This window comes from Silurus aristotelis (assembly GCF_946808225.1).
Source record: "Silurus aristotelis genome assembly, chromosome: 18".
Taxonomy (NCBI): Eukaryota; Metazoa; Chordata; class Actinopteri; order Siluriformes; family Siluridae; genus Silurus; species Silurus aristotelis.
Genome location: NC_139591.1, coordinates 21,339,781 through 21,363,695, shown reverse-complemented (window position 1 = coordinate 21,363,695; position 23,915 = coordinate 21,339,781). Strand labels below are relative to the sequence as shown.

Genomic DNA, 23,915 nt, shown 5'->3' with positions numbered 1-23,915 from the left:
AGAACCTGTTCTAGCAAACTCTATATAACATCTTATAGTGATTATAATCTGAAATATCAAACTATTATCTTTCTGAGTCTGCGGTATGTTTAAAATCTTGAAGAATGAATCTTGATCAATTCCAGAACCATGAAACAGCATTTGACAAACTTTGCTTGTTGAAGCAGGTTATAACGAGAAGCTATACACGTTCAAACTATTCTCATCAACCTATAAAACAGGTGTCCCAAAAGTATTGGGACACCTGTACTGGGTAAACAAAATGAGTAAAAGTGTTCTAACCTGTGTAGCCTGGTATCATTCTCTGTGGCTTTTTGCCACGTTCCGTCTCTCTCCTCCAGATCTCCTCTTTGGTCCCCGCATCCCGTGACGGCCCTGAACTCAGCACCAGTCTGGACGAGCGTGAAATCTCGGGCGAGGTCAGCAGCTTGGCAGTGAGCTGAGCGTACGGCTTTCCCATGTGATACTTCAGCTGTGGACAGTAGCCTGCATAGCTGCAATATAAACACAGTGATGCAGAAACAGAACGTTAAATCAATGAGAAATAAGTTTGAGTGTGTTTCAAAGTAATGGCACCCCACAGCTTGATGAGTTTAACTATTATTATTATTGTTGTAGTTGTGGTTACTATTGTTGGTATTAATATTAATATTATTTTTATTGATACACGGTTGTGCTCTGATAGGAATGTAACCCGGCGAGATGACACGGCTACGCAGACTTCAATCTGATTCTTCTAATAATAACTAATTTTACATTTGTTTTGAGGAAACGCTTTGATTGGTATCTATTTATAGTTACATTTTTAGCTATGTTTTTGCCCATAAAGCAGCTAATACAGTTATGAACATGTTCTCTCTTCACGTTACTAAGACAAAGAAACGCTTTGTAACCTTCTGTCTCCTGAAAATCAGAGGAAACTTACAGCTTTACCACTGACTGTTATAAAGCAGACACTGGAGACTTCTTCCAATGGTAAATAAGCTTCCATACAAACTTCTTACCAATACAAAAAAAACACTATATAATCAATGATTATATGTTTTCCATTTGTTTATGTTAAGCGTTTACTGTGTAAATCCCTGTGTATGAGCTGTTACTATGGAATCCATATCACAGCGTAGCAAACGCATCAATATAATTCTGAAGGAAATGAATTATCTCCCTCTGATGTACAGTGTATGGACAAAAGTTTGTGACTATAAAACTGGCATTTAGTCTCCATTCGGTGTTATATAAATCTCCATGCTTCTCAAAGATGTTCCACTAGATATTGTGGAGAGGTGCAGTATATTTAGTATTACTATTATATCAAATGTTATTTATCACCTACATATTTATATAGAGTGTGACGTAGTAAAATAAAAAAAAATATATAAGGTAAGAAAAAAGCATGCATATTTATATATACTATAAAATACATATAATAATATTAATAATAACAATAAGGATAATAATAATATTTGTTGTTGTTATTATTATTATTATTATTATTATTATTATTATTATTATTATTATTATTATTATTATTATGGTCTATGGTCTATGGTATAAATGTTATTGCAGAATTATTGCTTTCTGACCTGTTGCTATGGTTACCAGTAATGACATTAGCTTTAGTGACCAGCACAAGTCCAGTTCTGCATTTTATCATGAAATAAAATTAATCAAAAGTTGTTTTAATAAATTATTTTAATCAGTTTTAAAGAAGCGGTTTTTAATTAAAACTGATTAACAGACTGGTTAATTAATTGATTAAAACTAACAAACGGAAAGAAAATTTTACTTGCGGATTTTCTGCAAAGTTCAAAGACAGAGTTTTTTTTTTTTTTGGATCAAAAGAAACGAGGATCAGAATAAAATCCGGGTTTGGGTCTGAGCTCGGAACCGGTACTGACCCCGGGATGTAATGCGGCTCGGGGGTCGACAGCAACGAGCTGAACTTCGGGGGCAACTTCTCCATCGCTGCTCCGTCGTCTCGCGCGCTGCGCTGTGTGTGTTTGTGGGTTAGGGGGCGGGGTTTGGATCAAAGCGGTTGCCATAGAGACCCTCTACCAAGAAATGGGACGCGCAGGTGTCGCTTCCCGTGACGTCGTGACGTCAAGGTACAACAAAACAAACAATTAGAATAATTTTTGTTTTTATTTATTTCTTTGCTTGTTTTAACTGTTTAATCTGTTAATTTTTTTGTGTTACTTAGAAATACTGATGTTTTTATTGATCGGCCTTTTTGTTGGGAAGTTTGGAAGAAAGAAAACTTGAAAGTAATAAAGTTTGGTAAGAAGGAAGTTAGGACGGAAGGAAGGAAAGAAGGAAGGAAGGAAGGATGAAAGGAAGGAAGAAAGGATGAAAGGAAGGAAGGAAGGAAGGAAGGAAGGAAGGAAGGAAGGAAGGAAGGAAGGAAGGAAGGAAGGAAGGAAGGACGAAAGAAGAGAGTTTGGAAGGAAAGAATGAAAAAAGGAAGGAAGGAAGGATGAAAGGAATGAAGAAAAAAAGAAAGAAAGAAAGAAAGAAAGAAAGAAAGAAAGAAAGAAAGGAAGGAAGGAAGGAAGGATGGAAGGAAGAAAGGAAGAAAAGAAGGATGAAAGGAAGGAAGGAAGGAAGGAAGGAAGGAAGGAAGGAAGGAAGGAAGGAAGGAAGTTTGAAAGGATGGAATGAAGAATGGAAGGAAGGAAGGAAGGAAGGAAGGAAGGAAGGAAAGAAAGAAAGAAAGAAAGAAAGAAAGAAAGAAAGAAAGAAAGAAAGAAAGAAAGAAAGAAAGAAAGAAAGAAAGAAAGAAAGAAATGGAGTTTGAAAGTTTTGATTGAAGGAATCTTGTAAGGAAGTATGTGGAAGGAATAAATAAAGAAGGGAAAACAATCATTTGCTTTAATGTTTATTTTGTATTTTCTTGGCATCTGAAAAATCCATTCTCTTTATTTATATTTACACACACATTATTTATTTGTTTGTTTGTTTGGTTATTATTCATAAACCATAAATGTCTCATTAGAATCGAATTTATTTGAGATTTTATTTGATATAAAATGAGAATTAAATGCAAGATTTTTAAGGACTTTATTCAAGCCTTGTATAGCCAAAGCTTTCACATACACATGCACGCTTATTAACACTATTGAAGTTATTGAAGTTTGGAACAACGATATAAAAATTTTTTATAATACTAACAAAAAAAACCTTTATAGAATATTAAAAGTAGACAAAAGTCCTGGAATTTAATACACAACAGTATTTAACTTCTTCTTCTTTCAGCTTCTCCCATTAGGGGGCGCCACAGAGGATCATCCGTCTCCATACCCCCCTGTCCTCTACATCTGCCTCTTTCACACCAACTACCTGCATGTCTTCCCTCACCACATCCATAAACCTCCTCCTTCGTCTTCCTCTTTTCCTTCTTCCTGATGGCTCCATCCTCAGCATTCTCCTACTGATATACCCCATGTCCCTCCTCTGCACATGTCCAAACCATCTCAATCACACCTCCCTCACCTTGTCTCCAAAACGTCCTACATGCGCTGTCCCTCTAATAAACTCATTTCTAACACAACAGTATTTAACATACAGTATATTTAAAAGAGTAACTTTAGCACCGTCTAGTGGTCAATAAAAGAAGAACGCCGTGTGTTTTATTTACTTACAACACCTGTATTATTTATACATTATTTATTTCCTTATATTTTGTGCTGAAATATTACAGGCCCCTATTTTTATCCAGGTGCCCAGATATTATTATTTTCCCATTAAATAACTCCACGTGCTTTTTAATTCAAATTAAGAAATAATTTGTCACTGTTCCTCTGTATTACTCCTCTGTATTACTTACTGTATTTCCACCTCAACCCCCTCAATTGCTGTAAACGAAGAACATCGGTGTGTCGATAGAAATCAGTATTGATTACTGCCATGGGAGTGTGTGTGGGAAACGGGTAAACTAGGCGAAGTGTAATTTGTAACAGGGTGTGAACATCGACAATGTCTGGTTTTCCCTCACAGACGAACAAAAGTCAATTATTCTGGTTTTATCTCGTTGTCCGAACAGCAGCAACGGCGAGATGGAATTTGTGGAATGTGGAAGATAAGCTATTGTCTGCTGAGTCACCGTGTGAGTGTGGACCGGATTAGCTCTCAGACGTAACACTTTAGATCAGATGTTCATACAATGTCAGCCAGGTCTGATTTTTACACAGAAGTTACACTCTGTACTTTTCTACTGGACTGATAAATGATGATGGGTTGCCTTTTGAGTCTGGTTCCTCTAAAGGTTTCTTCCTCATACCATCTCAGGGAGTTTTTCCTCACAACTGTCTCCACTGGCTCGCTCATCAGGGATAAACGTATATGCAATAAACGTATACATTTAAACTTTATAACCTCGTGAAGCTGTTTCGAGACAATATCCGATGTTAAAAGCGTAATACATATAAAACTGGATTGATTATATGGATCTAAGTTTCACACCTGGACAGCTTTTTGAAGTAAGCATTATGCTAACGTCATGATGCATCGAATTTAAAAAGTGTGCGTCGGATACAATTCGCCGTTTGTATCCCAACGCATCGTTTTATACAGATTTGCGTCAGTATTTTATTATTTAGACGAATTATTTGTGACCAATATTTGATCTGATCGATTTCTCCTCACTAAACTGTTTCTCGAGCGTGTTCTCTCAGCACCGCCGCTGCTACGTGAACATGACGTGTAGCAACACTACGGAGACCGAGGCGTGTCCCGAGAGTCACATAGAATACAGATTAACATGGCAGAGGTAGAGCTGTAACTTCCTGCACACACAACAGGAAAAGAACATCTGGGGGGTTTTTTTATCCGTTTTTTTTTTTTCTTTTCTTTTCTTTTCTTTGCGCTACAAAGTCGTGTTTGTGAAAGGACCATACGTCAGAAGGCTCTTAAGTGAATTGATGACTTGCTGTCTGAAGCAATGAAATTAAAGTATCTGTACCATATTGAATCCCAGAGAATCATATTTTTTCCAATGCATCGTATTGTATTGAATCGCGTTGTGCTGAATCAAATCAAAATTCGGATCGGATTATAATAGGGGTGAATCGTATCGTATCGTATCACATATGTAGTTGCTTCATATGTATCTTTAATGTATCGTATCGTTGGCTGTGCATCGAGATGCGAATCGCATCGGCCTCAGTTATAGAGATGCACATCCCTATTCAGGATAATAAAACTGGACTACACTGGGATCACTCACACCTGAATCACATTGTCTAGCTATTAGCACCTGACTGTTCCAGCCATATGTGGTTCTGACCCATATTGTTACCACAAAGTTGAATGCACACAGTTGTGTAGGATGTTGAAGCATGAAATTTTCCTTCACTTTTAAACTAGGAGACTGAAACCTTTCCCAGCATTACCGCCGTTTTGACACCGTTGCGGAGATCCAGTGCAAAACGCAGAAGCTGTTTGACAATCTTTGAAAAGAAGACTTCCAGGTTACGTTCCAGATGTGGCAGGAATGCTGAGCTGCATTGTTGTGACAGGGAAAGAAGTTATAAAGGTGTTTGTCCCTAATGAGTGAGCCATTGGTGACTGTTGCAAGAAAAAATTCCCTAAGATGGTATGAGGAAGAAACCTTCAGAGGAACCAGACTCAAAAGGGAACCCATCATCATGTAGGTGGCACCGAATGTCCGTTTGTCATAGTTTAATCCTTGTTAAGGTGTGCTGTTTAGTGTTTGGTCATTAAATACAGAATCATTCATGCAATGAATACAGATACAGATTGTTTTACTAACTGCTGTATTTCACTGATTGTTATATTCCATCAGAATCGACATGCTCTCCGCTACTAACTTCAAAGCAAGTGAGGGTTCTTTGAGTGAGGATCTTTATTGCTCAGCTTTGTACTTGCGCTGGACTGCAATCTAATTCGGATCAAAAGTATCTGACTTTAAGATCTTGATAATGGATATTCCTCTGATCCTATGTAACTGCAGCTTATCTTCCAACCCATGAAAGTGAATGTGTAGGAATGCTTTGATGACTCTTACCTGTGTGTTCACTGTGTATATTTAAGGATTGTAAAATGTTTGATTATTCACGGTTCAATATGTGATAAAATATCTAATGTGTGACTTGTGCTTGAGGTATTGGCAGAGCTGAAGAGGTAGAACAGGAAACTCGAAAGTGGAAGTCATGGAAATCTAATAGAGTCTGAAATACCAGTGAAATTTCTTCTATTTGCTGACACTACACGGTTTGGATGTTAGCCCAGGTGGCTACGGGCTGTTTGCCTTGAGTTTCGGTTTATGTTATGCGTGCGGTTTCTGTGTCTTTCGCCGTTACGTTCAGGCGTGTCGAGGCAGATCGGGGCTTCTGGGAAAGATTCAGAGGAATAGTGGAAAGTCAAGTGGCCCTTCTACATAGCCTGATCTGGGAGGATGAAGGAGGAATGTGGGCGGCCCATGTCAGATGCCTTGAAGTATGCGCAACGAGTTTCAGGCTGCACTTCCTGCTCGGTGCCGTCCGTCATCACCTGTCAGGTAGGATAGGTGTTGCACCGAGCACGAACACGCATTGAGATTTCTCCACAGACAGAACTTGACAGGCTGTGGAACTGTGTGGATCTGTGGAATCAGGGACTGATGAATCTATACAGGAGTTTCGGGTGTTTGCTAGAAACCTGGGTGACTGATGGTTACCCGGTCACACGATCGACCTCAACAGAGGGTTTGGAAAAGAATTCGTACTCAAACGGCAGTGACTCTGCTTCTGCAGACTCTCTGAGACTGGGTCTCACAGGGGTCCCTCTTAGGTCTGAATCAGAAGACTCAGGAGTGGAGCTGCCATCTGTGCTGAGCCCTATGACCTCCCAGCACTGTGTTCTGACCTCACAGACTTCGCAGCTGATCGAGGATGATTTACGACCTTCGTCCTCCTCGCCAGCTCTTTCTCACTGCTCGTCATCCTCGTCATGTTTCTCGGCGACACGAAAAGGAAGCTTAAAAGCACCTGGAACAGCCGGGCTGAAGGTAGAGGAGGCATTGCGGAGAACAGAGCCGGCCTGGAGGAGGAGCGTGGACAGTAGCCTTCGGCGTCGGTGTAACACAACTTCTATATCCAGCGGATCTATAACACCTTTTATACGCTCGCGGGTAGGAAGCGTAGGGCCGGGAAGGCCTTACACTCAGGCAGCTGATGAGCAGAGAGTGTCAGAAGTCACTCCCAGACTGACACATACACCACAGCAGCCTGTTATCAGTAACATAGAGCCAGCAAAGGTAATAATCTCCTTTATTTATAAGCACTTCAATTATTCAGTGTACATGAAATGAGTGAACAGAGAATTCATGAATATATATATATATATATATATATATATATATATATATATATATATATATATATATATATATATATATATATATATATATATACAACAATGAGGCACAACATTATGAGATTATTACATTATGACAGGTGAAGAGAAGAACACTGAATATCTCTTCATCATGGCACCTGTTAGTGGGTGGGATTTGATAGGCAGCAAGTAAACATTTTGTCCTCAAAGTTGATGTGTTAGAAGCAGGTAAAATGGGCGAGCGTAAGGATTTGAGCGAGTTTGACAAGGGCCAAATTGTGATGTCTAGACATCTGGGTCAGAGCGTCTCCAAAACTAGAGATCTTGTGAGATGTTCCTGGTCTGCAGTGGTCAGTATCTATCAAAAGTGCTCTAAGGAAGGAACAGTGGTAAACCAGCGACAGGGTCGTGGGCGGCCGTGGCTCATTGACGCACGTGGGAAGCGAAGGCTGGTCCGTGTGGTTCGATCCAACAGAAGAGCTCCTGTAGTTCAAACTGCTGAAGAAGTTCATGTTTTTGATGCTCAACGGGTCACAACATTTTTGCAGAAAAAAAGGGACTAACACAATACTAGGAAGTACTTAGGTCATAATGTTATGCCTAATCGGTGTATTTGTTTACATTTTTTACACACACACACACACACACACACACACACACACACACACACACACACACACACACACACACACACACATATACAGTGAGGAAAATAAGTATTTGAACACCCTGCTATTTTGCAAGTTCTCCCACTTAGAAATCATGAAGGGGTCTGAAATTGTCATCGTAGGTGCATGTCCACTGTGAGAGACATAATCTGAAAAAAAAATCCAGAAATCACAATATATGATTTTTAAACTATTTATTTGCATGATACAGCTGCAAATAAGTATTTGAACACCTGTCTATCAGCTAGAATTCTGACCCTCAAAGACCTGTTAGTCTGCCTTTAAAATGTCCACCTCCACTACATTTATTATCCTAAATTAGATGCACCTGTTTGAGGTTGTTAGCTGCATAAAGACACCTGTCCACCCCATACAATCAGTAAGAATCCAACTACTAACATGGCCAAGACCAAAGAGCTGTCCAAAGACACTAGAGACAAAATTGTACACCTTCACAAGGCTGGAAAGGGCTACGGGGAAATTGCCAAGCAGCTTGGTGAAAAAAGGTCCACTGTTGGAGCAATCATTAGAAAATGGAAGAAGCTAAACATGACTGTCAATCTCCCTCGGACTGGGGCTCCATGCAAGATCTCACCGCGTGGGGTCTCAATGATCTTAAGGAAGGTGAGAAATCAGCCTAGAACTACACAGGAAGAGCTGGTCAATGACCTGAAAAGAGCTGGGACCACCGTTTCCAAGGTTACTGTTGGTAATACACTAAGACGTCATGGTTTGAAATCATGCATGGCACGGAAGGTTTCCCTGCTTAAACCAGCACATGTCCAGGCACGTCTTAAGTTTGCCAATGACCATTTGGATGATCCAGAGGAGTCATGGGAGAAAGTCATGTGGTCAGATGAGACCAAAATAGAACTTTTGGGTCATAATTCCACTAAACGTGTTTGGAGGAAGAAGAATGATGAGTACCATCCCAAGAACACCATCCCTACTGTGAAGCATGGGGGTGGTAGCATCATGCTTTGGGGGTGTTTTTCTGCACATGGGACAGGGCGACTGCACTGTATTAAGGAGAGGATGACCGGAGCCATGTATTGCGAGATTTTGGGGAACAACCTCCTTCCCTCAGTTAGAGCATTGAAGATGGGTCGAGGTTGGGTCTTCCAAAAAGACAATGACCCGAAGCACACAGCCAGGATAACCAAGGAGTTACTCTGTATGAAGCATATCAAGGTTCTGGCGTGGCCTAGCCAGTCTCCAGACCTAAACCCAATAGAGAATCTTTGGAGGGAGCTCAAACTCCGTGTTTCTCAGCGACAGGCCAGAAACCTGACTGATCTAGAGAAGATCTGTGTGGAGGAGTGGGCCAAAATCCCTCCTGCAGTGTGTGCAGACCTGGTGAAAAACTACAGGAAACGTTTGACCTCTGTAATTGCAAACAAAGGCTACTGTACCAAATATTAACATTGACTTTCTCAGGTGTTCAAATACTTATTTGCAGCTGTATCATACAAATGAATAGTTAAAAAATCATACATTGTGATTTCTGGATTTTTTTTTTTAGATTATGTCTCTCACAGTGGACATGCACCTACGATGACAATTTCAGACCCCTCCATGATTTCTAAGTGGGAGAACTTGCAAAATAGCAGGGTGTTCAAATACTTATTTTCCTCACTGTATATATATAAACGCATTAATGCAAATTCATTTTAACGGCAATAACTTTATAAACGAGTGATTAATGCAACACACATTTATTTACAAACTTCTCTGAAAAATCATTTTTAACCACTTAACATTTGTTTTACTGATGCGCCAAGTGTCAAATCAAGCACCAAAATCCGCCTTGATGCGCACATCCGGCAATTAAAACCGTCCGTGTGGAAACATAGCAAAGGTTCTTTTTGGGGTCCGGATGATGTATTTAAAACACCATAATTACTTTAAAACATTCACAAGCATATTTTGTCTTCATGCTCTATGTTGAGGATGGTTTCACTAATATTAAACATACATTTGCATCAAGCATCAGTATCTGTCCAGGCCCATGCTGAGTAGAGTATTAAAAACTTGAAAAGTATTCATTTAAGGTACATTTAGATCAGATATAATTGTGCGTTTAAGTTGCGATTAATTACGAGTTCACTCATGACAATCATGGGATTAATCTCAATTAAATATTTTATTCAATTGACAGCCCTATAATATAAATATATATATGTATGTATACAGTGCAACCTCTATACTCGCGGGGGTTATGCTCTCGCGAACTATCGAGGTTCCACTGTATATAACAAATGTATTCTGAGTAGTGGCTGTAAATCTTTAACTTTAAAGGATGTTGCAAGTAGTGTGAAGAAATGTTGATTTCTCATGTAGCCAGGACATAAGTAATTTGATTTAGCAGGCAATTTTGGTTCGATGTAGCTCTCCAGTGGAAGATAAATTAAAAAAATTCACTATGCTGTTATTGATTATTGATTGATTTATGTAGTATAAGTTACGATTTCACTTAAATTGGGACCAAATTACAGTATTAACTTCATGAGCTACAGTTTCTATATAAATATGCTTTTAAACTTTGGGAAGGCAGAACTTACAGTGTCAGATATAAAAACTGTACTCGTTTACTAAAAATATCATGGTTGATGTTTCACTTCTTTTCTTTTGCAATGGAGTTAACATAACATGGTCAATGCGTAAATGGAAGTCTATGTCTAAATATGGGCTAAAATCCGAATACCAAAACGGATTCTACTTGCTCTGAACAGCATCATTTAGCTACGCTTCAAAAAGAATCTTTTGCATCATCTTTAACTTCACTACATTTTAATACACTACACTGATCAAAATAAATATTGGAACACCTGACTTTACAGCCATATGTGGTTCTTTCCCAAACCTTTACCACTAAGTTGAAGACACACCCTTGTCTATTATGACTTTGGATGCATTGTCATCAAATTTGCCCTTCACTTGAACTAGGAGACCCAAACCTGTTCCAGCATGATAGTGCAGGACATACAATTCTTTGCCCTGATCATTCAGGAGAAAGAATAATGAAGAAAATCTTCACAAGTCTCATAAAAGAAAACCCATGAGAAGCTAAAACTGGAAAAAAAAGTACCAGAGAAGAAATCTGATTCAAAAACTTTGTCCTCTACATCTGCCTCTTTCAAACCGATCACCTGCATGTCTTCCCTCATTACATTGACAAACCTCCTCCTTGGTCTTCCTCTTCTCCTCCATCCTCAGCATTGTTCTAACAATATGCCCCAATGTCCCTTCTCTGCACATAACTCATTCCTAATCCTTTCCATCCTCATCCCTTCCAATGAAAATCCAATTCTGCTACCTCCAGCTCCACCTACTGTCTTTTTGTCAAATGAGTTTAATTATTTATTGAAACCTGAAATAAACATATATGAATACATTATTAATTTAAAATATATATATAAAAGTTATATATTTATTTCTATAAAGCTGCTTTGTGACAATGTCCACTGGCTTGAATTCAATTGAATTGAATTGAATTGAATTGAATTATTGGAATACGTCCTTCAAAATGTCCAACTTTTTCTGATTATAGACAAAAAAAAGGATGTCTGACTTATTTTATTAATGAAAAAAAGAACAAAACTCAACATTCATCAAAAACAAGTAAAGAAACACTTTCACATCTAGACCCACAATCTTCGAATCATTTAACTGAATGAGCAGCATTTTTTTTCACTTCCAAGCCCAGATAATGAGCTGATCACGTTCAATGCACTTATACACACAAATAGAAAACCTCCCATCCTACACACACCCACAAGAACACATAACACTCCAACTCTCACGGCAGTCATGTTTGGCATTCTGCGGCTCTTTTCGTGTGGTCAGTATGAACCAGTCGGTTGAGGTGTTAACGCTTAGCTGGAACAGAGCCAGAAGGAAGCGGACCAGCAGGAATGTGGAGGCGGTTAGAATGCGGCTACCGATAAGCAGCTCCTGTCTCAATGGCAGCGTGTTTAGGGAGAGGTACAGGCAGGGAAAGATTCACAGACATTCATTTTAAACCACTCTATAAAGAGACATGAAAAGATATATATATATATATATTTTGGAGTGAGCTTGTGGATATTTCTGTGAGTTTCCTTCAGCCACAAGGGTGAGGAGGCCTAGGGTGTAGTTACAGGAGATCTTCCGCTTCAAGCCATATAAAGAATTTCTTTATTAAGCTTGCTGAAACAAGTGTGGGTCTTCTATTTTTTAATAAAAAGAAAATCTTATTCTGCCGTATCTAATGACGTCTAATACAATTGTGTGCCTCCAACGTTGTGGTAACAGTTTGGGGCAGAATGACATATAGTTGAAAATTCAGCTGTCCCAATAATTTTGCCCATATAGTGTATCTTGAGTATTTTGAGTATCATGGTGCACTTAACCGGCAATTAAAACCGTCCGTGTGGAAACATAGCAAAATTTCCGTTTGGTGTCCTGACGATTGACGTAATTTAAAACACCAGAATTACTAAAAGTAGAAAAGGGGAGTTCAGCAGACTTTATACTGATTATAACAGGTACATTTTTGTGTTCGTGTGTATGTGTGTGTGCGTTTGTGTTAGCAGGCTGCAGGTTCCACAGGGCCTGAGTGGGAGCAGCTGCCACCTGGCTTTCTTTACCTAGAGCAGATGTGCCGAATGCTGGAGGAGATTTCTAGGCTGCAAAAGGAGAACCGAGACCTTCACCTGGTGATAAAAAACAGCCGAGACAGGACGGAAGAGACGGAGATGAAGGTGAGTTTCCAGAATTTGTCAAAGCTTGAAGAGGATTATTTCGAAATGGCACACAAATCTATAGTCATAGTCGCACACATAACCTTCAACTGGAGTATTTTCCAATGAAATGATCTGAAGTTGCTGACAGTGACCTAGACAGCTCTCTCTCCTCCTCATCTGTAAAGTCAAATCAAACAGATCAGATTCCAAAGCTTTAATATTCCAACTTATTCCAGTGTCAGTGTAATCCACTCATCATCTCGTTGACTGCCTACTAGCTGAGCCGCAACTTGCATCCAATGTTTGCACCAACATTACTTCCAGTTCTGATGAATTAAAACAACAGTATATGAGAACATTATTGTAACTCAAATTTGTGGTGCTGTTGTAAAATAAATGTGCCTGTCAAATGACTGGAAACATCTACACACATGCATGTTCCTTTCGGTCCTGTGTAACAATCAAGGCCATATAACCTTATGGAGCTTCACTTTGACCAAACAAATATATAAATGTACTGTTTTTTCATTGAAAAATCCTCCCTTATCATGAATAACAGCAGTTTTAATATCAGCAGTTGGAGATTTTTTCTGACCTCCAGTTCATCCCAGAGCAGTTCAATAGGATTTAGGTGTGATGACTGGACCGTTCCATAGTAGATATCACTCCAAACTCTGTTTGCTCTCTAAATAACGCTTACAGAGCTCAAACGTACGCTTCGACTCATCATCTTGTTGTATGGTGAAGTCGGTTCCAATAAGCCAGATGTAATTGCATTGCATTTAGGTATGGAATGGTAGCCATGTTGGTTCAGTATTGTTTCCACCATTTAACCTACATGTATATAATATGTTTGCTTGGGGTCCAGATTTAAACAGAAACTTGTGAAGTGGAACGTAACATAGCTACATGTAATTCATCCCAAAACTACTGTTATTGCCTATGGTGTTAGTCAGATGTAAATTAATACCATCCAATTACCTTTTTAGCTTAGTGTGTTGCATATAAACAAAAGAAACATGTGTGTATCTGTCAAAAACCATAAATGACTAGGCGTTTCCAGACTTATGACAGGCACTGTATATAATGTACCTCACCAAATTGAGTCTATTTCCTACCAATGGTTTTGACTGTGTAAATGCTGTAAACACAGCACCACCCAAATACTGTAACACTACCAAAAACCTGCAACCCAGCTGACCTAACACCTCCAGAAATGATTTTCAGATATGTGCCTCCCATTACCAGTTACCGCCTGTCTGCTTCGCAACTGTAATTATCCTTGTTTACGCCGGTTTAAGCCTCTCCGAAACTGACGTCAGCCAGCCTTTTCAGACATATTTCCTCTTGATGTTTCTTTCTTGTGTCATCTCGGGCGAGATATTTGTTTTTGCAAAACCTCATTATCAGCTATTCAAACGATTCGAATGACCCGAGTTCAATCTCTCCAGCAAAACAAAGGGAAAGGTGTCGACTAATGACACTGCATACTTATTTCGGAGAAGTCTTTTGATTCATGCAAGCAGTATTTATGTTAAACAAAGACTTAATAAGACGTTTGTGAAGCCTGCGTTGTCTTTCAAGACAGGATTTATTTGGCTTTGGCTTTTAGATTGTTTGTGTAATTACACATTTGCTCTGCTTCAGTGTTTAGGTTGTATTTAGTAGTAGCTGAGTTCAAATAAACATATTGATGTGTCTACTCTTTTAGGTAGTATTTGTAATGATTATGATTTGTGTATCATTTGTATTATAAGTCGTTAAAGTCTAAAAGTGAATATCAATATCTACACTATATGGAACAAAATTTTAACACCTAATAATAAGATTTGTATGTGCTTTAGTCACCATTTGTTGTTATAATAGGCTCCATTTTTTGAGGGGAAGATGTTCCACTAGAATTTGGAGCTTTGTGGAGGTTTATTTAGCCACAAGGGTGTTAGTAATGTCAGTTAGTGATGTAGGTGAGGTGAGGTGGCCTGGGGTGCAGTCAGCATTCACAATTATCCCAAAGGTGTTCAATCGGATTGGAGATCTTCATGGAGCTGGCTTTTTTTATGCACAGGGGCAGTATCATGCTGGAACAGGTTTGGGCCTACTAGTTAAAATGAAGGGAAAATGTAATGCTTCCAAACCCAAAGTTAACTATATAATTGTGTACCTCCAACTTAGTGGTAGCAGTTTGGGGAAGAAGAATATGGAACATTATTACTAACCATAAATGTGTTAATCAAGGGTCATTACTGTAGACTTACGTATACTCAATAACGTGCAATAATACTTATTTACACAATGTGCAATATTACTCATACAATGTGGGATATATTTATTTACTTTCTCTACTTTTCAATATGCATATATATTTAAAAAAAAAAAGTCTATTTGTTTATTCTATTTTGTGTAAATACTGTATAAAAACTTTTGTGACTTGAAACTTGAACCACATATTTTGCGTTTTTGATTTTTGCTTAGTTTGTGTGTAGTATTTGTGCATTGTTTGCGTTACGTTTTATGTTCAGACTGGTGGTTAATGCTTACAATGCTTATTAATGCTACACCAAAAGGTTCTGAGTTTGTTTTACCTAAATCCTTTTGTGTAGCACGTGTGTTAGATGATATAAATGGTATCCATATAACGTTTTAATTGGTGTGGTATTCAGAAATCAACTTATTGTTTTCGTGTGTTATTTTAGTCTCAAACATATGTTTGTAAAAATAAACTCACCGCAATGCCACAGCAATCTGAGTCTGCGTCAGAGATTTGAGCCTACTCTACAGAGTTATTCAAAAAGAATGAACCGATATCATGAAGCATTGATTTAGTTCTCAAGCATTGTCATGGAATGAGTCAGTGACCATTTGAAAAGGAAGTTATCCAAGTCGATACTCTGGAATTTTGTATTACTTTTCCTTAATAAAATATTGCGTAATGAAATCGGTTAGTTCTTTTTTGAATAACCCTGTATATCTAATACTGTAAATTACTCTCAATAACATATATAGATATTCTACTGTGTATTATACTGTAGGATGCTATACTCTACTCTAACAGACTATGCTATACCTTAGGTGTTGAGTGTGTTAGCATAAAACCAAGTACACTTCTATGTTAGTCTTCATCAGCATAAAGTACAGTGCAAATTTGATGAAGAACTGATAACATCAATTTTTTACGCTACTGTTTTATTGGGGAAAGAAATTTACCTCCTCTGATTTTCACAAAATTAACACTGTGCATCAGGGCAATCAAGACTAAAACCTGATATCTGAGCTATTCAGTTTTTAATTTATTACCCTCAATAATATACAGGTTTGGGCAACACACAAAACATTAACTTTTACATTAACTGCATAAGTTTAATTGGAAAACATGTCTAGGTTATTTAATGTATTGTGTTATACTATATTTTACCTACTATGCTATTCTGTACTACTGTATACTGAACTGTACTGGATTCTACTATAGTGTATCTCAGCTGTTAAGTGTGTTAGGACAAAACTAAGTCCACTTCTATAATAGTCTTTGACTGCCCTAACACACAGTGCAATTTGACAAAGATCTGAGAATGTTACATTTATCACCCTACAAATGGAGGGGCCTTTGTGTTTTCTGAGGTTATAAAAAAAAGTATATTTTTTAGTCTACTATACTATACTGCACTATAATTTATTATGCTATGTATCTTAGCTGTAGAGTGTTTTAGGACAAAACAAAGTAAAATTTTTTGATAGTCTTGACCATACTGACACAAAGTGCGAATTTGGTAAAGATCTGAGAACGTCATACTTTTCCCCCCCAAAAATGGTAATAAGCCTTTGTGTTTTCTGAGGTAAAAAATCTACCTTCTCCGATTTTCATTAAATTCATTCCATGTGTCAGGAGGATCAAGCTGAATATAGCAATCCATTTATTTTTGTAGTATTATGCTCAAAACTTAAGGTCGAAGCTCCTGAGTTTTCAATATATTACCCTAAATAACATAAACATGTTTGGGGGATGCACAAATGTAAACATTAACTAGTTGATATCAGTTTTAAAACACGTTCAGTGCATGCATGTGAATGGAAAACATATCTAGACTATCTACTGTACTGGGTTATACTGTATTTTATTGACTGTACTATTATGTAGTATACTGTACAGGAATATACTAAACTTTATCTAAGGTGATGAAAGTGTAAGTTCATGTTTATGATTGTCTTGCTCTGAGAACATTAAATGTTTGATGCTAGAAAAATATTAAGTCTAAGCCATTATGTTTTCTGAGGTAAAAAATCTACCTTCTCTGATTTTCACCAAATTCACAACATGCATCAGGACCATCAAGACGAACATAGATCCCACATACCCTCCAATACATTACAATGAATAACATCAAATGTGTACAAAACACCACTCATTAACAGTGAAATTTAGGCATTAACTATATACTTGATACCAGCTAATAGATTTGGTAGTCTGGTATTATTATATTTGTGTTTAGCTGTATTTTATTTGTAATAAATCATATACCGTTCAAATTCCATAGTTTTCCATTTGAATTCTTGTCATTTTTTTCATTCAGGCCTTTGAAGTTCTTGCTACTGTTTCTGATTTACCTGCTTTGCTTTGCTACAAATTATTTATTTGTGTTATCTATGGCCGTATTTGTCACAAGCTATTCTTTACAGATTATATTATTCAGTGCTTTGATGCGTTGTTATGTCTATTGTATATATGTTAGGTCTACCTCATATGTGTTATGTCTTTTGTGTATATTATGTCTGTGATGCCTATGTGGTGTCTGCTGTGTGTATGTTTTGTCTGATGTGTTTAGTTTTTCATTTCTTTATAATTCATCATTGCAGGCTGACAGCAAACAGAAAGCTGATATAACCTCCACAGACTGTGAAAAGCTTGACCTCCAGGACGCCAAGGATCAACCGGGACCTTTTTCTGAGGCTTTTTTCCGTCGAAGGAGCGTTTCTGATACGTGGACTTTTAACAGACATCGTAAGTAAGAACATCACCGCAGTAACACTGACCACATTCCAAATTACAGTGTTAATTATGCTACAAATGTTGTACTGTGCATTTTTTTTTGATTTTAGGAAAAACAACATAATCATTATGAAAACTAAAATATTCAAATAAAAGAGTAGGTTTTGAGGAAGGCCTATAAGCCTACCCTGACTTTTTGTTTTATATACACCAAATGGGTTTATGAGGTTGTGGGATTTCTTCTGTAGGTAAATCTAAAGCCCCTCGAGCCGAGCACTTCCCTTCTACAGACGTTTTACTGGAAGAGCCTGAAAGCCCAAAGCCAGTAACTGCACAGGTACAGTTAAATTACGGGGGGGGGAATCCTTTCTGGTTTGGAAACTGGTTTGGGGTGTGTGTGTGTGTGTGTGTGTGTGTGTGTGTGTGTGTGTGTGTGTGTGTGTGTTGAGATACCACTGTATGCCAACATGTTGCAACGTGAGCACAGAAAAATTGGTTTACATTAACATACTAAAATTTCCATTCGCCCACTTTCAGTGTGTGTACAGTTTATATCACATTTCTGTCTGGAAATAACTCCTGAGAAATCATTGAATCATTGACATTCTGGGAATTTGTCATGTTTTTGGAAATAAAGAGGAAAAATAACAGAAAAATCTGCCAAATCACTATTTCAAGTTTAAAATGTGTAAAAATGAGCTTGATCATATATCGGAATTGTATAATATTAAATAGTATTTAGGTTTAACAGTGTTTAAGATGTACACAGACCTTTTTTCGTGTTTGTAATATAGGTCATATTTTCCTGGACACTCCGAAGATCTTGATCTTTAGGGGTCACTGGATAATTAGGTTTCACACAACTTTATAGAGTTCTTGAAGGATGAGTTCTTGAAGGACATTTGTACAATTGTTGCAGATAGTAGAACATATAATAAAGGTTTTTTTATTTCAGATTAGAAATGTACACAAAAGAGAAGTATTCGTAATAAACACACTATTGTATTATATATACAGTAAGAAACAATTTTAAAATGTGCAAATCTCACAAATGTCAACCCTCTGATTCAATCTTCTCAGCAGTTGAGCTGTAAGCTGTCTGCAGGCTTCTTGTGTCACTCGAATGAATGCTCAATGTGTCTTTGTGTGTCAACAATGATTGTTTAAGCACTGTTTATCTGTTTGCTCATCCAGCCGGTTGAAACGGAGCAGCGGAAGGCGAGTAACAGCCTGAAAGAGAAGATTAGCTCACTCAGATGGAATGAAAAGTCAAAATCAGCCAAGAGCAGCAGGTGAGGTTTTGGCACACCCAAGATATCCATTGACGTGCATTCCTGGGCCTCATCTGACCTAAATTGGTGTTTATAAAAGATTTATTTGTGCATTTTGAATTGGTTCTATTGAATCCAACCTAATTTTTTAAATCCATTAAAGACGACTATACTTCTATATTTAAGACAATATTTCCTTTTAGATGTTTGAAATCCTTTTTGTCGCTTGTTTGATTAACAAGAGCTGAATATTTTCCCATCACAGCATGTGGAAAAAAATAAATTTTCCACCTATTCCACCGATTATATTGCCTGTAATTTGTTTTATTCATGTATATACAAAACATATATTTTTCGATTTTCATGTTGTGGAACAAGATTTATATTACAGCAGATTTAAACCACAATCCCTTATCAAACTCACTATTTACAGTATTTCTCTTTTTTTGAAATTAGTAAGAAATAAAACTCCAAGAAAGTACCAAGAAACCTGACAACGTAAATCTCTTCTGTGACGTTCTAACAATGGATACTCCTTCCTTAAATTCTATCTAAATGTCTCTTCATAGGTCTATATAAGGGTGCATGAAAATAAACCTGTGATTTCCAGCTGCACTACTGTCAGAGCAGAGTGTTCTGGAGTGTTCTGGAGTGTTCTGGAAAAAAAAATCAACCCCATTAAGAATTCAAAAGATTTTGTGAAAATATGTTTTGGTTTATTTCTCTTTGGTTTCTGTTTGTTTTTTAGCTCTTTAAATGAGAAAAAGAGGATATTCGGACAGTTGTTCAGGACCAGAAGAAAGACTACACGGTTCTGACCCTATACTGAGACCAAGAAGTCACAAATGGACCTTTTTGACATCTAACATTAGCTTGCCATTTGTATATGTATATTGTTTGGAACACAAACTTGATAATCTTGATTAACAGTTGGATTTTCTATCTGTAGCGCTTATTTTTATCAGGCTGATTTACTGTGTGTGTGTATATATATATATATATATATATATATATATATATATATATATATATATATATATATATATATATATATATATATATATATATATATATATGTGTGTGTGTGTGTGTGTGTGTGAGAGAGATTCTACAAATACTGAATATGGAAGGTAGAAATGAGAAACAACAATAATGCACCAAAGCTCATTGACATTTCCTGCAAATTTTATGTATAACATTCATTTTGTCGTAATTTTAATCAAGGGCAAGATATCCAAGAAACGATGTTAAACTGGTGTTAATGATGTGGTCCGAATTCAAAAAAGGTGTTCCAGCATAGCATTCAGATCGCATCATGTTCTTCTTGAGTACGGTTTCGAGACTGGGTGGGGTCAGGAGATGACACGGGCTTGTGCTACACACTCTTTATACTGTAGCTTGTTAATTCCAGAACTACACTCATCTAAACCCTAAATAGTATTTTACCAGATATTAAATAATGCATGATCGATGCATTATAATAAACTAAGCACTTCCAATGCATTTATTGTACATTATTACTAAGGAATAGGTTTTTCATTCTTTTATAAGCTGCACAAAAAAAATAGCTATTATTATTTAATACAAAAATAAATAATATATAATAAAAATAAACTCAGGTAGGTCAAAGAATCTTCATGAAAATTCCTCAGGATTTGAGAAAAATTCAATATATAGCAATGTGTACATTATATTATGTTTTGTTTTATTGGGATGTGGGAGCTCAGTGGTCAAGATGTTGAACTTTTGATCGGAAGGTTGTGATCAGCATCCCCAAGCTTGGGTCTTTGAGCAAGGCCCTTAACCCTCAACTGCTCAGTTGTAAGTCACTCTGAATAAAGGTGTCTGGATAAATATGCCATAAATGTAAATATATTATATTTTTATATTGTAAAAGTATTTTTTACATTGTGTGCTGCTAAATTCGGTGAAAATCTCATGGACCAGTGCAGCTCCTTGTTGTATGTTCTATATGTCATGATTTTTATTTTTAGTATTTATATAAAATAGCCTGTATATTTGCATTGTCTAATTGACTGTAATTTGTTTAATGTGCGACAGATGTACAGTAAAATTCGCAACTGATTTAATATAATCGTATTGATAGATGTTTTTGTCTTTTTTTTTTTTTTTGCCTCAACGTTTTTTTTTGTGTGACATGAAACCCAGGCTGTGGCATGCATTGCTAAAGCGTTACCGATCCACAGGTTTCAATTTCACTTGAAGCAAACCATTTGGATTTGATTCATTTATTTGCTTAATTTTTTTCCCAGGAGTAAGGTGGGGGGAGGGAGAGGAGTGGGGGGTTGAGGGTGGGTGGGAGACAATGTCTCCCTTGGCATTCCCATGTGAAGAGATGTCAATGACAAACACATCCAAACAAGATAAACAGGAACTTGGAGGGGAAAAGGGAATCAATCAGTCCGTACATAAAATACATTTACTCTGATAGAACATTTCTCTTGGCTTCTTGCACAAGTGTCTCTTTCACTTCTTAAAAGTCCAGACATCAACCGTCTGTGCTAAATAGATCTATAGATAATATTTGCATTGGCAGGGTAAGACAGAGGGTGTTGAATTTTTTTTTTTGGACTCATGGGGTCACTGGTTTTTGTGGATTTGTGGTTTTTGTGGATTTTGGCTCGAACAGTGGCACCTGGTGGACTGGTTTTGATCTAGGTCTACATGATGCCGCAAGTGGAAAGCGGGTTAGCGATGTGGCACGTGCAGGCCGATTGGCAGTATTGGCGCACCGTTTGGTAGCAGCTGCGGTCGGCGTCTCCTCCCCATTGTACGGTCCCTCCGGGCTCAGATGGCAGGCGGCTCAGGATGCTGGTGTTGATGGCGAGCGCAGCCAAACCGTAATCGGTGAAGAGAACGGTCTCACGGCGACACGTGGGGCAAGAGATGAACTTATACTTGGGGCAGGACTCGTACAGAATCTGCAGGCACTCCTCGCACACTGAGTGCAGGCAGGACAGGATTCTTGGACGCTTCCCTGCAAAGTTATACGTGTGCCCGCAAGTCGGGCAATCCAGTGGTTCGCATGGCATCACTGGCCCCGAAGACGTTGAAGATGACGAGGAGGACGAGGTAGACGACGAGCGCAGAACATACTGGTTCACGATCACGTCATCCATCTTGTAGTGGAATTGGTGGTAGCATATTTCGCTGTTGCTAGCCTTGCGATGGGCTAAAAAGCTAGCTTCACGACGGAGGACTGGTGCTGGAGGCGATGCCAGAGGACGTGGGTTAATCAGAGTGTTACCGTTCACCTCAACTCCGATATCACCGCAGGCCCGGTTGACGATGACCTCACCTTCACCTCCTCCATCCCAGGCTACACGGGTAGGAGGTGCAAAGCGAGGCTGGGTCACAGGAACAGGGCACTCCCTTGGGAATTTCTCCGACTGGATGATCTTGACAGTATCCATTGGGATGGTCACAGGCTGGAGCCTCAGACAGGACATTCGCTCCAGGAAGAGTTGGATGATCTCTGCAGCTTTGTGTCTGTGTGTTTGGTGTTCAACACAACCCTGTGAATGGTATTTTCAGTACGATCCAAGTAGGACACTCAGCCATTACAGGGAACGTGAGGACGCATGCTTTTGTCCATTGTTTTTCCGCCAGCCACTCTTCTTAGTCTACTGTAGATGGCAAAGTTCAAGATGTTCAGGTAGGTAGGTTTAAATGCCCAGGTTCTTTATAAAGTCTAGTTACTTGGCAACTTTTACCCTGTTTATTAATACTTACTAACAAAAATCCAGTTTTAACAAACAAATGGCTGAACTCAGTACAGAATATTTAACCACAATTATACAATTGAAGCTGGCACAATATATATATATAAATATTTATACACGTTATAAGCACCTACACATAAAGTCTCTATAAGAAAGTATTTAATGCTTGTTGGGTTTGAGCTGTAGTGTCCCCAAAGTCAATTTGACAGAATGTCAACAGTCTCGCCTCTGCAAATGGCACAATCGAGTTAACCTCTTTTTTGTCTGGTACTATATTCCTTCCACCTGAAGAGATTTATTGAGTGAGTTGTTTGTCCAGCAACAGAAATACCTGGTCCTGGTCTAAGAGAACCTGGAATTCCTCTAAGGGATTTAGGTGTATGAAGTGTAGGTCCACGCTTGACAGATCCAACCAAGTTCCAGTAGAAAGTCCAAGGAGATCTTGTCTAGACCCGGGGTTGTGTTTTTTTTCCCTATGACAAAGACAAAACAATTACAGTTATGTGGTCGGCTGATAAAGTTAGCAATTTAGCTGGCTCTAAATAAATCAACTTGCTCTGAAGCTGCTAAAAAGTTCACAGGTCAATTGGGTCAGAATGGTTGGAACATCTACACTGATAATTGCTGACGGAAATTCATTTTCTGAAACTTATGCAAAGTCAATTCTTTTTTTTCTATACACAACTTATGGAGATTTGCTTTGCTCATGTGTGTCCACTAGAAAATGAGTGAATCACTCTTTGAGATGTCTCGTTCTTCTGGGCCACGTTAAAGACTCGTTCAAAATGAACGAATCGTTCATGAACAATCCATCACTATTCTGGATGTGAGGTAAAAATGCTCCCTGAATGGGACACCAAGCCATTACAAGGCACAATGCACATGTGTACACACACACTGACCCATTCATTCACACAAAGAGACCAAGTTAGCTAATACACCTACCAGCATGTTTTTGAGGTACAAGGATACTTTAGAACTCAAAATGAAATCCAAGCAGACACAGGGAGAACTCTATGAGAATCTACAAACACTTGTCACCATCACCACCATCACCTTATATTTGATAGAAGCTCAGGAACATTGCAAGCAAGTTTTTGAAAGATTTTAAATAATCACCCATGTCCTTGGCAAATCAGCATATTTCTTGCTCGCCAAAAATCACCAAGGGGGTTTCAAAGAAATGCCTTAATGTA

At 38.1% G+C, this 23,915-nt stretch overlaps 3 protein-coding genes across 4 annotated transcripts in view; 1 reads left to right on the top strand and 2 right to left on the bottom strand.

Moving 5' to 3' along the window:
* Positions 1-2,055, bottom strand: part of cimip2b (ciliary microtubule inner protein 2B) — a 13,015-nt gene extending 10,960 nt beyond the window's left edge. The window contains exons 1-2 of the mRNA XM_083568845.1: positions 1,899-2,055; positions 283-494 (exon numbers count right to left, since the gene is read on the bottom strand). Coding sequence (XP_083424971.1) covers positions 283-494; positions 1,899-1,963 — 277 coding nt within the window. The 5' untranslated portion in view covers positions 1,964-2,055. The remainder of the gene's footprint in view (positions 1-282; positions 495-1,898) is intronic.
* A 4,366-nt stretch (positions 2,056-6,421) lies between these two features.
* On the top strand, positions 6,422-21,084 carry LOC310741191 (uncharacterized protein). Of its 2 annotated transcripts, none has more exons than XM_083568807.1 (6): positions 6,422-7,252; positions 12,575-12,742; positions 17,573-17,717; positions 17,954-18,042; positions 18,900-18,997; positions 19,725-21,084. In XM_083568807.1, the coding sequence occupies exons 1-6, from the start codon at positions 6,617-6,619 to the stop codon at positions 19,792-19,794; spliced, it is 1,206 nt and encodes a 401-aa protein (XP_083424933.1). In that variant the 5' UTR covers positions 6,422-6,616; the 3' UTR covers positions 19,795-21,084. The 2 variants fall into 2 exon arrangements, with proteins under 2 accessions (XP_083424933.1, XP_083424932.1); XM_083568806.1 differs by having other exon boundaries at positions 6,424-7,252; positions 12,572-12,742.
* Positions 21,085-21,215: 131 nt separating this feature from the next.
* Positions 21,216-22,446, bottom strand: rnf208 (ring finger protein 208; the record flags this gene model as incomplete). The annotated part of the gene is made up of 1 exon (XM_083568852.1): positions 21,216-22,446. The coding sequence occupies one exon, from the start codon at positions 22,444-22,446 to the stop codon at positions 21,658-21,660; it is 789 nt and encodes a 262-aa protein (XP_083424978.1). The 3' UTR covers positions 21,216-21,657.
* Between the last annotated feature and the right edge of the window lie 1,469 nt (positions 22,447-23,915).